Genomic DNA, 16,622 nt, shown 5'->3' on the forward strand with positions numbered 1-16,622 from the left:
GCAGATTATTACAGACATTGACACAGTGTTTGGACATTTTGTAGACTGTAAGCCTTTAAATATAAAGGATGTTGTATGTCTGACTTGTCTTTCAGAGCAAGTAATTCCACTGTCCAACCCATTCTACCTCAAATGCCACCTCCTCTGTGAAGGTGACTTTGACAGATCCTCATATCAGCGTGAATTGCTTGCTTTTTAGTGTTACCACAACATTTTGTTTATACCACTAGGATGGCCCTTGATTCTCTATTTTAGAGCAAAATGGTTCTTTTCTGCCTCCACCAATAGAGTTCCTTAAAGGCTGAAACCATATCTTATATTTATATCTACTGTGCTTTGCAACATGGAGCAGAAGCAATTCACAGATTCTTGAGAAGAACTGTCCACAGGTAGTAGAGACACTCAGCTAAGCCCAGCCTAGATGAGCTGACCTCTAGCCAGCTGATTGCTGTACGAGCTAAATGACTAGAGTTACACACCACTGAGACCTTTTTTTTGTTTTGTCACTATATTATAGCAACAGCAAATGGATTCAAAAGATAATAAAAATAATAACCATTATCTATTCTGTTGAACAACAATGTAGCAGGAACTATGTTTCAGGAACTATGTTTCAGGAACTATTTTCATGGATGATCTCATTTTGCCCTAAACCATCCTAAGAAAGAGATGTTGTTTTATGCACATTTATTAATAATAAACTAAATTAAAAGTTAATACTGCTTTTAAGTAGAGAGACCAAGGTAAAAATTCAGACACTCTAATTCCACAAATTATGATTTTTGAACACTATGCTTTTCTAAAAGTATTAGAACATTGATGAAAATATTACTGTAATTGCATATTACTATATGAAAATGATATTAAAAGTGTCTCTCCAATAAAGCATAGTGTCTGGACAAGTATCACCATTTAAATGTGAAATAGATCATTCACCAAATTTTTCCTGGCAAGTACCCTGTAATCCTTAGAGCAAGACTTTCTGGGACAGGGTAAATTGAAGAAAGTGACTTAGATTTAAGGTAAGCTATCATATTTCCTACCCTGAATAAATTTTTACCTGTTCATGCTTAGGTTTGCCTACACACTGAGAGACCACTAGGTTTACAGAGCAGGATCAGAATCTACCTACTCAACTAAAGAAATTAGAAAAGATGGCAAGCCTGATGTACTTGTCCAGCCAAACTAGAAGCAAAGAGACAGGATGAGCAGTCAGGCTCCAGTAGAGTGAATGTAGCAGATGATGCGACATATTGCTGGGATTCCACCTACAGAACTAATTCCTCTCACTCTCAGCACTGTTAGTAGTGTCTATGGCATACAGTTCACAGTTGAGTCCTTCTCTGGAGATTGTTCTCCACCAAAGAGAGCTGCCTTGCCCAAGAGTATGTCTTCTTCCAAGGAGGCTGTATCCAGTGACTGACTGGTACAAAGGCCTGGCAATAATTTTGTCGATATGACCCCAAAAGTACAGACAACAGAAGCAAAAATAGACAGATGACATTGCATCAAACTAAAAAGCTTCTGTACAGTAAAGGACACAATCAACAGAGTGAAGACATAAACTACAGAATGACAGAATATATTTGCAAACCATACATCTGATAAGGGGATTATTATCTGAAATATACAAGAACTCAAACAGCTTAATTTTAAATGAATAGATTAATTAATTTAAAAAATTAACTAATTAAAAATGTGCAAAAGACCTGAATAGACATTTCCTAAAAGAAGACATATAAATGGACAACAGGTATATAAAAAAGTTCAATATCATAAATTAGGGAAACGCAAATTAAAACCACAGTCAGCTATCCTATCACAAAAAATAATATGTCTTGACAAGGTTGTAGGACAAAAAAAAATTTTTGTATACTGTTTATGGGAATGTTTATGGGAATTTTTATATACTGTTCATGGAAAATTAGTACAGCATTGTGGAAAACAGTATGAAAGTTTCTCAAAATGTTAAAAGTAGAACTTCCATATGATCCAACAATCTGAGTATGTGTATGTGTGTGTGTGTGTGTGTGTGTGTGTGTGTGTGTGTGTGTGTGTGATGGTTAATACTGAGTGTCAACCTGATTGTATTGAAGGATATTGTATCAGTGTCAACCTGATTGTATTGAAGTATTGATCCTGGGTGTGTCTGTGAAGGTGTTACCAAAGGAGATTAACATTTGAGTCAGTGGCCTGGGGAAGACAGACCCACCCTTAATCTGGGTGGGCACAATCTAATCAGCTGCCAACATGGTGAGAATATAAAACAGGTAGAAAAATGTGAAAAAAGAGACTGACTTAGCCTCCCAGCTTACATCTTTCTCCTGTGCTGGATGCTTCCTGCCCTTGAACATTGGACTACAAGTTCTTTAGTTTTGAAACTCCAACTGGCTCTCCTTGCTCCTCAGTCTGCAGATGACCTATTGTGGGACCTTGTGATTATGTGAACTAATACTCAATAAACTCATATACATATGTGTATATATATATATAATATATATAAAAGCATGTATATTTCATTAGTTCTGTCCTTCTAGAGAACCCTAACATAATATACAAAGGATACGAATATTCAGTACATCAAAGAGATATCTGCACTTCCACATTCACTGCAGCTTATTCACAATAGTAATAATAAGGAATCAATCTAAGTGTCCATCAATGAATGAACGGATAGAGAAAATGTGATATATATATATAACTAGTCATCAACCTTAAGAAAGAAATTCTGTCATTTGTGACATCATACATGAACGTGGAAGACATTATGTTAAGTGAAATAGGCCAGGTACAGTAATACAAATACTGCAGGATTTCACTTACATGTAGAATCTTAAAAAGTCAAACTCAGAAATCAGGAGAAAGGTTTACCAGAGGCTGGGATGGAAGATATGTAGTTGGGGAAAACGTTGGTCAAAGGATACAAAATTTCAGTTAGATAGGAAGAAGTTCAAGAGATCTACTGTACCTCATGGTGACTATAGCTAATGGCAGTACATTGTATACTTGAAAATGGCTAAGAGAATAGATGGGTTTTCATCACAAAGAATGATAATAATGAAGTAATGGATATGCTTAGTAGATTCATTTATCCATTCCACGTTGTATACATAGGTCAAAATATTGTGTTGTAATCATAAATACAGACAATTATTATATATCATTTAAAAAAAAAAAGTCCAAAGGCTCAGAAACCTTGCTTTGATTATGGACAACTCTGGTCCATTTCCACTCTAGCACCGCCATAGGATCACGGAGGTTTCTTTGCCTGTACATCAGTTTCAAGTGTCTCTGTCCTCATCCTGCCTCCCAATTTGCTGTTCTAAATCTATCTTCTGTTCAACAATATATGCCATGGAGTCTGTTTCTTGGGAGTCTAAGACACCGGGATGTGCTACCACATGGAGAAAGGGAGTATAAGGGAGTCCCATTTTTGTGCACAGGAAGGGAAAAAGGAAGTAGAAAGCATGGACCTCAGTCTTTAAGTCATAACATCCACCTACTAATAAACATGACCCAATAAATGCTGTGTCTTCTCCATATTGGAAACTCTCTACCAAAAGAAGGAGTGACTATGGAGGATGCATAATTATTTTAAGAATACTCAAAGTGTAGAGAAGGTGTTTAGATAGAAGTTCTATCCTTCGTTGTACAAAAGGAAAAATGGACAATGAAGGGGAATTATTTTCTCCCTTAAAAATTTTTGTCCTTGAATTATAAAAAGTATGTATTTGTATTTTATGGAAAGCAGAAGATAATATTCAGAAAGTCTTTAAGGTTTTTAGAGCAAGTTATTTTTTAAACATTTAAAAACTGTAAAATAATTTCCATAATAGAAATGGGAACAAGAAAATAATTGATTAAAACCAGCTAGCAATTAAAAATCAAGATACAGCAAGTCCTTAATTAATAAAAGAATTAAGCTCTAAAAGTATAATTGTAAGGTCAATGTTTAAAATTGAATACACTTGTCCTTCAGAAATAATTTTCCAAGGTATCTTTCAGGGAGTTTGTGATATAATAGGATAGAGAGACAAGAAAATAGAAAGTTGCATAATAGATAGTGCCATGATTGGGTCTACTAAAAGGGAATGATTTTCCTCATTCCCATTTTTTCCATCCAGGTGGAAGGAGCTCAGTTACTCACACTTTTGGCCCCATATCCTTTTGCTTCAAGAAAGGTGGAGTAATTTAACCTAACTGATAAATTTAAGAACAGATGACATGTTCAGCTCAGCTTCATCTAATTTTTACCACTTAGAAGACACGAAGGTTTCCTCTGCTCCTCCATCCTGTAAGACAGCATACAAGTTCAGAGACCTGAATAAGTCTGGTTAATTGTAGGATCCATTTAGCAGGTCCATTTGGCTCTTTTACTAGGCCATATCCTTCAATTTAGTATCTTCCATATTATTTCTCTTATTTTCTACCCTGGACAATGAAGAATAGGGATATTTATAACTTTATTTTAAAATTCCCTAAGTGTAAATCTTCTGGACCATGGGAGCATACAGAAGAAACATCTAAACCAATTTTGCAGGTGCAGGAAAGCTTTCCTTCTGAAGAAGTTTGACATTTTAAGTAGGCCATAAGGGTGAATAGCTAAAGTAAGATAATCCAATGAGAGAGGATGGCATACAAAAAAAAAAAAAAAAAAAAAAAAAAAAAAAAAAAAAAAAAAAAGCTCTGGGAGAGAAAGATATTTATAAACATCATTCAGCTCTTACTTTATTCAGAATTTTAGATTAGCCAACGTATACTAAGATTTTATTGAGTGCCTCTAATATACCTTTCTTTTATTTATATCCTTTATTTTTCTTTATCCCACATTATCTTCCTACTCTATAATCTTATTTGTTGATTAAATTTTAATTATGCTTCTTTCAGAAATGTATCTGTAGTAATAGATGTCTTTTTTTTTTGGCTTAAGGCTATTCTGTTCTCAAATGTTAGACTCTGATATATTCTCTTTTCTCTTATTGCTGTTGGCTTACCTATTTATTCAACCCACAGATTTTCTTTAGACTGCCAAATGCTGGCTTACCAAATATCACCAATAGAACCTGATAGATTGAGTTTATTATTTATCAGCACAGGAGAGAACACCATCTCTGCTGCACTATGGCCATGTCTTAGAGAGAAGATGGCAAGGCTAGAATTTACTGAGAATTGCAAGTTTGATTTAAGGCAGCTCTATCAATGTGAGGCACTTGACTGGAACTAGGTTAGAACTATGATACAATAGACTAAGATGGTGGAAACAGCAAACTAACATTTTGAGTTCAGCACTTCTAAAAATCTTAGAGCTCTCCCCTTTTCTGGCCTGGGACCCCACCTCAGGTTGCCCATGTTTTCCATGGACAAAGTGTGGCTTCTCCAGGGATAACTCCTTATGATGGGGAGGGGATAGCTATAGGCAGTACTGAGCAAGAAATCGCCACCTGTAGACACATGCCACTCAATGCCATGCCAGCTTTCTGTCCTGCATTCTCCACTCTCCTGCACTCCCCAGCCTTTGGTCCACAGGGGAGAAGGGAGTGAGTGTGTGCATGGATGGGAAGCTGTTAAACACACCGACTCAGTGACCCAGCCTGAGGAGTCATAGCCTGTCTCTGAATTTCTGAGGGAACCCACACTGCCCAGCTGTCTATCAGAGGTGGGAGTCTGAGGGTTATAGCTCTATCCCAGGAGCTTTAGGCTTGAGAAGAGCCAGTCAACAGCCTTCAGTCCTGGTACCCAAAGGAAGAGGCCCCAACACACAGGAAGAAGAGGGTTTCAATGGCTGTAGTTGAAGTCTCAGCCTTGAAGCCAGAACCATCTAGATTCTATTATTGGAGCCCTCACTGCAGCATTTGAGACTTCGAACATATTTCTTCGTATGTCTTGAAGCCCAAGTTTCTCCATTTCTAAAGCAGGATAGTGATAGCTCAGTTAGGGTCTTGAGGCTATTGTCAGCTGTCTGCCTCCCTTTCCTGCCTTTTCTCTTGGACAGCAGACCCTGGGGCCTGGGCCAGGCCACATCTCTGCTTGGGGCTAGGGCTGCAGCTGTGGTAGGAGAGGGCTGGAGTGACACAGCACCTGAGTCAGGCAGGGCTGATCTTGCTGGGATCTTGGCTGCAGGCAACTGTGATCTCCAGAATGGGACCAGGTGGATTCATGTCTTCAGTCCCTCTAATGGACTTGGAAGGACCTGAATCTGCTGTCATTCCACCCAGCCCAGCACCCATTCCTACAGCTGTTCAAAGATGCCCCTTCCACTTAACCTGTCTTCAGTGGGATTTTCACTTCTGAGAACCATTCTCAGGGCTGGGAACTACAAATGCTCTAGGTAAGAGCCCTGGCCTCAAGTGGGGGGCTCAAGGAACCTCTAGAAAAACCTTCAGTTCCTGCCCCAACTCCTACACACATTCAGTAGTTCTTCCTGTTTTCTCTGACCCTGCTTCTGTTTTCTTCACAAACTGGGGCAATAAAAGTATTTGACAAAGTTCAACATCTATTCATGATAAAACTCAATAAAATAGGTATAGAAGAAAATTTACTCGACACAACAAGGGACATTTATGAAAATCCCACAGGCAACATCATATATAATGGTGAGGAGTTGAAAGCTTGTTCTCTAAAATCAGAACAAGACAAGATGCTCATTCTCACCACTTCTATCCAACATAATACTGAAAGTCCCAGCCAGAACAATAACACAAGAGAAATAAATAAAAGGCATCCAACTATGAAAGAAGTAAAATTATCTTTCTTTGAAGATGACATAATTGTATATCTAGAAAGCCCTAAAGATTTCACCGAAAAAAAATCTTACAACCAATAAACAAATTTAGTAATATTACAAGATATGAAATCAACATACAAAAAATAGTAGCATTTTGTTTGTTTGAGATAGGGTGTCAATCTTCACCCAAACTGGAGGGAAATGGTGAAATCACGGCTCACTGCAGCCTTGACTTCTAGGGTTCAATCAATCCTCCCACCTCAGCCTCCTGAGTAGCTGAGATTACAGGTATGTGCCATCATGCCAGCTAATTTTTGTATTTTTTTGTTGAGACAGAGTTTCAACATGTTTTCCAGGCTGGTCTTGAACTCCTGGGCTCAAATGATCTATCTGCCTCTACCTCATAATATGCTGGGATTACAGGCATGAATCATTGCACTGGCCAATAGCGTTTCTTTATACCAAGAATGTTTTAGCTTAAAAGTAAATCAAGAGAATAATTACATTTAAGATAGCATCAAAAAGAATAAAATACTTAGAAATAGATTTAACAAAAGAGGTGAAAAATCTGTACACTTAAAAACTGTAAAACATTAATGAAAAAATTGAAGAAGACATGAATAAATGGAATAACATCCCATGTTCACAGACTGGAAGAATGAGTATTATTAACATGTCCACATTACCCAAGGTAATTTACAGATTCAACACAATTCCTATCAAAATTGCAATGATATTTTTGCAGCAATAGAATAAAACAATTCTAAAATTTATATGGAAACTTTAAAAACCCCAAATAGTCAAAGCAATCTTGAGAAAGAAGAATAAAGTTTCTAATTTCAAAGCTGTAGTATTCAAAACAGTATGGTATATGGTGCTAGCATAGGAACAGGCACATAGTCCAATGGAACACAAGAGAGTTTACAAATAAACTCAAGCATATATGGTCAACTAATTTTCACAAGTGTGACAAGAATAGACATTGGAGAAAGGACAGTTTCTTAAACAAGTGGTGCTGGGGAAACTAGATATCACTGAGCAAAAGAATAAAATTAGACCCTTACATTCCACCACACACAAATATCAACTCAAAATGAATTAAAGACTTAAGTGTAAGACCTGAAACTTGTAAAACTCCTAGAAAAAAAAAAAATAGGTGAAAAACTCCTTTACATTAGCCTTGGCAATGTCTTTTTGGATATGACACCAAAAGGTCAGGCAACAAAAGCAAAAATAAACAAGCTGGCCTCTATCAAGCTAAAAAACCACACAGCAAAGGAAACAGCAAAATAAAAAGTCAACCTGTGGATTGGGAAAAAATATTTGCAGAACACATTTCTAAACAAGAGCTAAATATCCAAAATATATTATATAATGAACTCACACAACCCAATGACCAAAAAACAAATCACCTGATTTTAAAATGGGCAAAGGACCCAAATAGTCTTCCAAAGCAGACATAGAAATGGTCAAAAGTTATATGAAAATGTGCTGTTATCATTAATCGTTAGGAAAATGCAAATCAAAACCTGGTATCTATTGAGTTCCCATTATATTTCAAGTAGTTTGGAAAGTGCTTAACGTGAATTATCTCTTTTAGTTCTCATGACAATTCCATAAAGTAAATATTATTAGAATCTCCATTTCATAGGAAACTAAGAATCAGAACAATTAAAAAATATATGACTTGAAAGTGGCTAAACCAGAATTTGAAGTGAAGGCTTTTATCAGATTTCAGAAAGTATGACATCTTTAAGGTCAAATATTACATTTGTTTATATATCCTAGGAATTATAATAGTGCCTAGTATACATTGGGACTTTAAGACATATTTATAAAGCAAGCACTATTTTTGATCATCAATAATACACTTCATCAATACTAGATCTTCAATAATATATTACAAAAAATACACTGGTTAAAATTAGACAAATATAAAAATGCTTATTTTTCATCTAAGTGCCCGCAGAAGATTCAAACAAAGGTTTGACATCTTTACACAACATCAAGTTACACTGGCTGAAATAGTTTGTCTGTAAGATGACTGCATCCTTTCAATTACATTTTATCCTAAAATTTTATAATAAAACGTGTCAAATATGTGTTTTCCTTATCTGATAAAAACATAACCAATTAAAAATATTGAGACATAGTTCACCCGGCGCGGTGGCTCATGCCTGTAATCCCAGCACTTTGGGAGGCTGAGGCGGGCAGATCACAAGGTCAGGAGATCAAGACCATCCTGGCTAACACGGTGAAACCCCGTCTCTGCTAAAAAATACAAAAAAAAAAAAAAAAAAAAAAAAAAATTAGCTGGTCATGGTGGCGGGCGTCCGTAGTCCCAGCTACTCGGGAGGCTGAGGCAGGAGAATGGCGAGAATCCGGAGGCGGAGCTTGCAGTGAGCCGAGATCGCGCCACTGCACTCCAGCCTGGGCGAGAGAGCGAGACTCCGTCTCAAAAATAAATACATAAATAAAATAAATAAATATGGAGACATAGTTACTCTTGTCTCAAGGCAAAATACATTGATTCTTTCTGGTTCTAAAGGCTGTTTTGTGCACAGAGCTTTTCATGCTGAGTTGATATTATACCCTTTGCCTTTTGCAATTATAGAGAATTAATAACTGATTACATAAACTGAAATATCTTGTCAGATATGCAATCCTGTTTCCAAAGTAAAATGACAACCAAACAAACAAAATGCAAAGTAATACAACTCCCAGCCCAGGCTGGGTCCCAAGATATATTATACCCAGCAAATATCAAACAATATTTAACTAATAGACTTGTCAGGAAAGACAAACACCCCACCGGGGCTACCTTGTTAATAATGATCAAACTGTGACACCCATAAATTTTATTCTAAGGACTTTGTAAACTAATCACATTCCCTGTTCATTTCTTTCCTGTCTTGAGGGTGGCAGATCACACTGGAAGGTTACAAGGTATTATTTACATTTTGAAAGTCCTTGCCAAGTGAAAATATGAGAAGTTGAATAGTTATCATCCCTTATAAATTATTGTAACTATTTTTTCTATACTGAAAGAAGAGCGTTGACTGCACAGTATTATAATGATGTTAAAATTTGCTGTTTTAATCATTTTACAACTAAGATACTGAACATAGCTATTAATAAGTAATTATACCATTTATCCTTATTTGTTTTCCCATGACATTCTTCTTTTATCTTTGGTAAATTTTACAAATTGAAGATGCAGAAATTCTTACCCACCTAACATTATCCTTATTCCTGTTTTAGAGTATCATCAAAAAAAAAAAAAAAAAGAAAGAAAGAAAGAAAAAAAGAAAAAGGAAAAAAGCCTAATGAAAATAGATTAGCCTCTTCCAAAGGGAACAGATAATCCAAGATGTGAATGTAGTACTTAGAAATTTTAGATACTTTCAAGTCAGAACCAACCACGGAATGACTCATTAGGCTTTAGTAACTTGAAAGCCCTGGATCTTCAATATAACCTCTTAAGAACATGATGCGGCATGCATTTATTTATTTATTTATTTATTTATTTATTTATTTATTTATACCCAAGTTTTACTATTTATTGTATATCTGATTGTCTAAAATGATAGGACAAAAATAACTTGAGAAGCTTCTCTCTTCTTATCCATATTTATTACTTGACTTGTCTCATTACCCTCAAGTAAACAACACATTTAGCAAGGTTAGGATCCTGAAGCCTAAAAGGATAATAATGCTTCCTTTGGAGCTTAATGTAGCATCAGAGAAGAATGGGAACACTGGAATGAAATGGTGAAGTGGTTGGCTACCTCATAAACCTATTAACATAACTTTTCACACCGAAATCTCAGCATTTCACTCTATTCCATTGCAGAAAAGGAACGCATGGAGGGAGGAAACATGGGTGGAAGGAGGACTTCGATAAAAATTCGTTTATAAAAGAACGCCAGTGATCTAATAAATAGTAACATAGATGTAAATCATGGCAAAGTCTTGTCATTACATCAGTAAATCTGTGGTACTCTTTCATTTTACAGGTTGCATTAAAATACCCAGGTATACAACCTCTTTCTGAAGTTAAATAATAAATAATACATGCAGAATACAGAGAAGGGCAATGTATCAATGGTATTTCTTCCATCCACTTCAATGTTATCACAATTAATGGTATCATCAATAGTTATCTGCCTCTGGTAAGAACCACTAAATTATTCACACTGTGGCTTTCATCTCCCCACCATCCCTCACACAATTACACTTGCCCACATAAACAGATTCACCCTGCTTCCATGTAGCACCCTATTTTCCTTAGGCTTTTTTGAGAAACACTCTCAAAATGGGGATGGTAAAAACACATCATTTTCCCCTTTCCTGTTTGAACTCTGATGTCCACCATTGTCAAAGACCCAGGACCTTGGTCATCTCTTCCACACAAAGCCTAGAATTTCATACACTCTACTGGCTTCAACTCTCACAAATAATGAAACCTTGTTTCCCACTACGCCCTTGAAGTCTGCTAAGTCAATCAAACCCACTAAGACTGCTATTACCTTCTCTGCCGAAGGCATGCTGTATCCTTGTAATAATATGTTGGCTGTTTCAACATAATATGATCACACTAAGAGCCTTTAAAATAAAAAAATCAAAAGCCCTGTGTACTTTCTACCAAAGAGGAAGGAAGCTTACTCTCTTCCTTGCCTTTATGTTACTGCATTGTTTGGCTCTTTAAAAATGTCTGCAATATATTTTAAGTACTGATTAGAGCATTTTAGTGAAATAGCCTTTTTGGGTTGTATTTACTGTTTTCACTCTCCCTAGGATTCACATGTAAGAACACAAAGGGGTTTATTAGGATCTATTGGGGTGCCAGTGTTGTTTATGGTTTCCCCTCTCTTGTGAATACTCAACATGCAGTTGGAGGAACTGCCACATGTCAAAATCTCACCCTTTCTTCCCATTGGGTGGTATTTTTCAAGAAGATTCCATTTTGGCCAACTCATGCATTCTTCTAGTCAGGCTCCACATACATTAATCCTAAATGGGCAAAGGTTACCCTCAAACTAAGAATTTTTTTACTACGCACAAATACATAAAAAGTTGTTATATTCTTTTGTTTCCTCCATTTAACAATGTTCTTGTCTTTACTCTATGTTCCTAATTAATAATTAACCCTAAGTTGAAAGGAGGGAAGAAGTCTGACAAGGTGACAGAGAGAATACATGTAACAAAACAGTCAAAGAAAAAATATGCTAATAAGTCAGCCTCACTAATGTGAATAAATTATTTCTATGACCCTTTTCTGTAATGACTTCTGTCAAGTAATCACAATGTGCCCTAAAACTTGATAGTTAATTTAAAATTAGCAACTTTCATTGACTGTTGCAGTAATTTCGTATTTCCAGTCACAATAGCATGATGTTGTATGGTTGCAGGGCACTCATTTGTTCATCCCTTCATTCATTTAACAGCATATATTATATGCTCATTATGTTCTGGACGGATGTGAATATAAGTAATTGCACTATCCTAGGTTAAGGGAAGATAAGCAGTTTGGACCAGAACCAATGGGAGTACAAAGGAGAGTGTAATCAATTCTGCTTGGTTGAGTCAGAGAAAACTTAACAGAGGAGAACACACAAGAGGTTTGTTCTTGCAGGATAAAAATTTTAGTCTATCAAGGGAACAGTAAGAAAGAACATTACAGACAGAATGAAAGTTTGTGAAAGATATGAAATAATGAAACTTGTCCAAAGAACTGTAAATAGATCCATATACTTGGGAAGCCTTAGAAGCTGCAGACTTTGGTGTCAGAAAAGCTGGATTTGAATACAGCTCCAACATTTACTGCTTTGGTAATTTTGGTCAGATCACTTAATCTTCCAACACTTCTATTTTACTCATTTTGAAAATGAGGATAGCGGGAGTGGCCAACGTCCTGCAGAGCAACATGCCCAAGTTTTATTGTGACTACTGCGATACATACCTCACCCATGACTCTCCATCTGTGAGAAAGACACACTGCAGTGGAAGGAAACACAAAGAGAATGTGAAAGACTATTATCAGAAATGGATGGAAGAGCAGGCTCAGAGCCTGATTGACAAAACAACGGCTGCATTTCAACAAGGAAAGATACCTCCTACTCCATTCTCTGCTCCTCCTCCTGCAGGGGCGATGATACCACCTCCCCCCAGCCTTCCGGGTCCTCCTCGCCCTGGTATGATGCCAGCACCCCATATGGGGGGCCCTCCCATGATGCCAATGATGGGCCCTCCTCCTCCTGGGATGATGCCAGTGGGACCTGCTCCTGGAATGAGGCCGCCCATGGGAGGCCACATGCCAATGATGCCTGGGCCCCCAATGATGAGACCTCCTGCCCGTCCCATGATGGTGCCCACTCGGCCCGGAATGACTCGACCAGACAGATAAGGATAGAGGGGAGGCCTCATTGTATCAGTTTTATATTACCTGTTCTGCTTCACCAGGAGATCATGCTGCTGTAATACTGAGTTTTCTAAACAGCATAGGGAAGACTTGCTCCCCTGTCCTATCAGAGAATAGTTTTGGAGGGGAGAAGTAGGACAAAAAAGATGCAGTTTTCATTTATATTGGGAAATGTGAAAATAAAATTGTCAACTCTTAAAAAAAAAAAAAAAAAAAAAAAAAAAGAAAATGAGGATAGCAATGGTATTCACCTCAGATTTTGGGGTATGGATTGAATAGCATATGTCATTTTATAGAGTTTTACACTGCTTTTGGCATGTGGAAAATACCATACAATTGCAAGAAGTTGTCAGAGTTGAAGCTGTCATCATGGTTGTTGCTGTTAACATAGGAAAAAAGAGGAGATAAAGTTTAAGAGGATTGTGGATGTTCTGCTAAGACATCTGACACACACATTTTTAAATGTTAATTTAAAAGTTAATTTCATTAACAACATTTTTCAAAATTGAGTGAAATCCATCCTTCAACCTTAACATCTTTTATATGTACAACTTAAACTTCTAGTTATATTTCTGTATCAACCTTCAACACTTTCACTAATCCTTTCCTTGGCCCACATTTTTACAATTGTCAATTTACTGTTATGTTTAGCCATGTAATTCTAAGCATTTTCCCAAGATGCAAAAATTAATTTTCATTTTCATCTTCACTTGCAGTCATTTCTGTGAATGTGGAATTAAACTTTCAACTTGACACTTTCATTGTAAAACATCCCAGACCTCTTTTTGTCAATCTTCATTTTTATTTCACCATACTCATTTGTTCAACTGATTAATAGTTAAGAAAACAGAAAAAATACTTTCATACACATGCTTTAATAGAACTACAAGGCTGACATAATTATATTAATTTATGGCATATAAATAGAGCTTTCATTATATATTGTCAAAAATCATGTTTTTAAATAAATGTTTTAAATAAATACCTAAAACAAAAATCATGTTTTAAATGAATGTATACAGATTATTTGATTCAAATATCCTGGTTTGAATTTTTTTTTAAAAAGCTCTTTATGGAAGCTATCAGGAAGACATTTATGCATGAAAATGATTTTGGGTCTGAATAGCATCATGCAAAAGTATACATTTTTTACTATATTTCAAAATAGTCATTTCCCTAACTCTCACCCATGATATATTTACATTGACAAATTCCTCCTACTGAACTAGCAAAAAAAAAAAAAAAAAAAAAAAACAGACATAAAGATGTTTAAAGAAAAATATATAATGCAAAGTAGTTACACTTTGCATGTATGCAAGAATACTACCTTTAAATTTTGCCCATAGTAAAATCATTTTTTAAAATTTATTTTTAAAATAATATTGTCTTGGGATTAAGAGGAATGAAACCTTAAATATTGAGGAGTATATAAAGTAGGGACATTTCAGCATACTTACTGTGATATCATTCATATACCATAAAATTCACCCATTTAAATGATTTTAGTATATTAGATGATTTTAGTATATTAACAGAATTAGGCAACCACCCCACAATCTAAGTTTAAAACACAGATTAATCACTTCTATAAAAACCATGTACCCATTACAGACAGTACTAATACCCTCTCCAGCCCTAGGCACCATTATCTATTTTCTTTCTATCAATTTGCCTGTTCTGAGCATTTCATATAAATGGAATCATACAAATGGTCTTTCATAATTGGCTTCTTTCCCTTAGTGTAATGTTTTCAGGGTTCATTCATTTTGTATCATACATCAATAATTAATTCCTTTAATTTCTGAATAATATTCTTTGTGTTAATATAGCACAATTTGTTTATCCATTCATCAGTTGATAGATGATATGGTTTGGCTTTAAACCCACCCTAACCTCATCTTGAATTGCAGCTCCGATAATTCCCACATGTTGTGGGAGTGACCCAATGGGGGATAATTGAATCATTGGGGCAATTTCGTCCATACTGTTCTCACAGTAGTGAATAAGTCTCATTCAATCTGATGTTTGTATAAGGGGTTTCCTTTCTTTTTTTTTTTTTTTTTTTTTTGGTTCTGATTCTCTCTTGTGTGCCACAATGTAAGACATACTTTTCACCTTCTACCATGATTGTGAGGCCTCCTCAACCACGTGGAACTGTGAGTCCATTAAATCTCTTTTTCTTTATAAATTATCCAGTCTCAGGTATGTCTTTATCAACAGCATGAAAATGGACTAATACAGTAAATTGGTATCAATAGAGTGGGGCATTGCTGAAAAGATACCTGGAAATGTGGAAGCAACTTTGGAACGGGGTAACAGGCAGAAGTTGGAACACTTTGGAGGGTTCAGAAGAAGACAGAAAAATGTGGGAAAGTTTTGAACTTCCTAGAGACTTGTTGAGTGGCTTTGACCAAAATGCTGATAGTGATATGGACAATGAAATCCAGGCTGAGGTGGTCTCAGATGGAGATAAGGAACTTTTTGGGAACTGGAGTAAAGGTGACTCTTGGTGTTTTAGCAAAGAGGTTGGCAGCATTTTGCCCCTACCCTAGATGTCTGTGGAACTTTGAACTTGAGGGAGATGATTTAGGGTATCTGGCAGAAGAAACTTCTAAGCAGTAAAGCATTCAAGAGGCAACCTGGGTGCTGTTAAAAGCTTTCAGTTTTAGAAGGGAAACAGAGCATTTGCAGCCTGATAATGCAATAGAAAAGAAAAACGTGTTTTCTGAGGAGAAATTCAAGCAAAAATTTGCGTACGTAATGAGGTGCCAAATGTTAATCACCATGACGATCAGAAAAACATCTCCAGGGTATTTCAGAGAACTTTCTGGCAGCACTTCCCATCAGAGACCTGGAGGCCTAGGAGGAAAATATGGCTTTGTGGGCTGCGTCCAGTGCCCCACAGCTGTGTGCAGCCTAGGGACCTAGTGCCTTGAGTCCCAGCTGCTCTAGTCATGGCTAAACGGGGCCAAGGTACAGCTTGGGCCATGGCTTCAGAAAGTGCAAGCCCAAGCCCTGGCTGATTCCACATGCTGTTGATCCTCTGGCTACACAGAAGTCAAGAATTGAGGTTTGGAAACTTTTGCCTAGATTTCAGAGGATGTATGGAAACACCTGGATGTCCAGGTAAAAGTTTACTGCAAGGGCAAAGCTCTCATGGAGAACCTCTGCTAGGGCAGTGCAGAAGGGAAATATGGCATTGCAGCCCCCACATGGAGGCTCCACTTGGGCACTGCCTAATATGGAGCTGTGAGAAGAAGGCCACCATCCTCTAGATCCTAGAATGGTACGTCCAACAACAGCCTGCATTGTGTGCCTGAAAAAGATGCAGACGCTTGATGCCAGCCCATGAAAGCAGCCCGGAGGGAGACTGTATCCTGCAAAGTCACAGGCCCAGAGCTGCCCAAGACCGTGAGAACCCACCTCTTGCATCAGGGTGACCTGGATGTGAGATATGGAGTCAAAGGAGATCATTTT

General features: G+C 36.9%; 1 protein-coding gene across 1 annotated transcript; it reads left to right on the forward strand.

The window, feature by feature from the left end:
• Positions 1 to 12,625: 12,625 nt before the first annotated feature.
• On the forward strand, positions 12,626 to 13,342 carry LOC115894517 (U1 small nuclear ribonucleoprotein C). Its single transcript, XM_030921854.1, has one exon. It carries the CDS (start codon positions 12,651 to 12,653, stop codon positions 13,128 to 13,130), a length of 480 nt encoding a protein of 159 aa, XP_030777714.1. The 5' UTR covers positions 12,626 to 12,650; the 3' UTR covers positions 13,131 to 13,342.
• Positions 13,343 to 16,622: the final 3,280 nt, after the last annotated feature.

The sequence above is a fragment of the Rhinopithecus roxellana genome, chromosome 18 (assembly GCF_007565055.1).
Source record: "Rhinopithecus roxellana isolate Shanxi Qingling chromosome 18, ASM756505v1, whole genome shotgun sequence".
NCBI classification, from domain to species: domain Eukaryota; kingdom Metazoa; phylum Chordata; class Mammalia; order Primates; family Cercopithecidae; genus Rhinopithecus; species Rhinopithecus roxellana.

Bases quoted from the DNA above. Each gene is read 5' to 3' on its own strand.
- LOC115894517 (XM_030921854.1), top strand. From the start codon at position 12,651: ATGCCCAAGTTTTATTGTGACTACTGCGATACATACCTCACCCATGAC.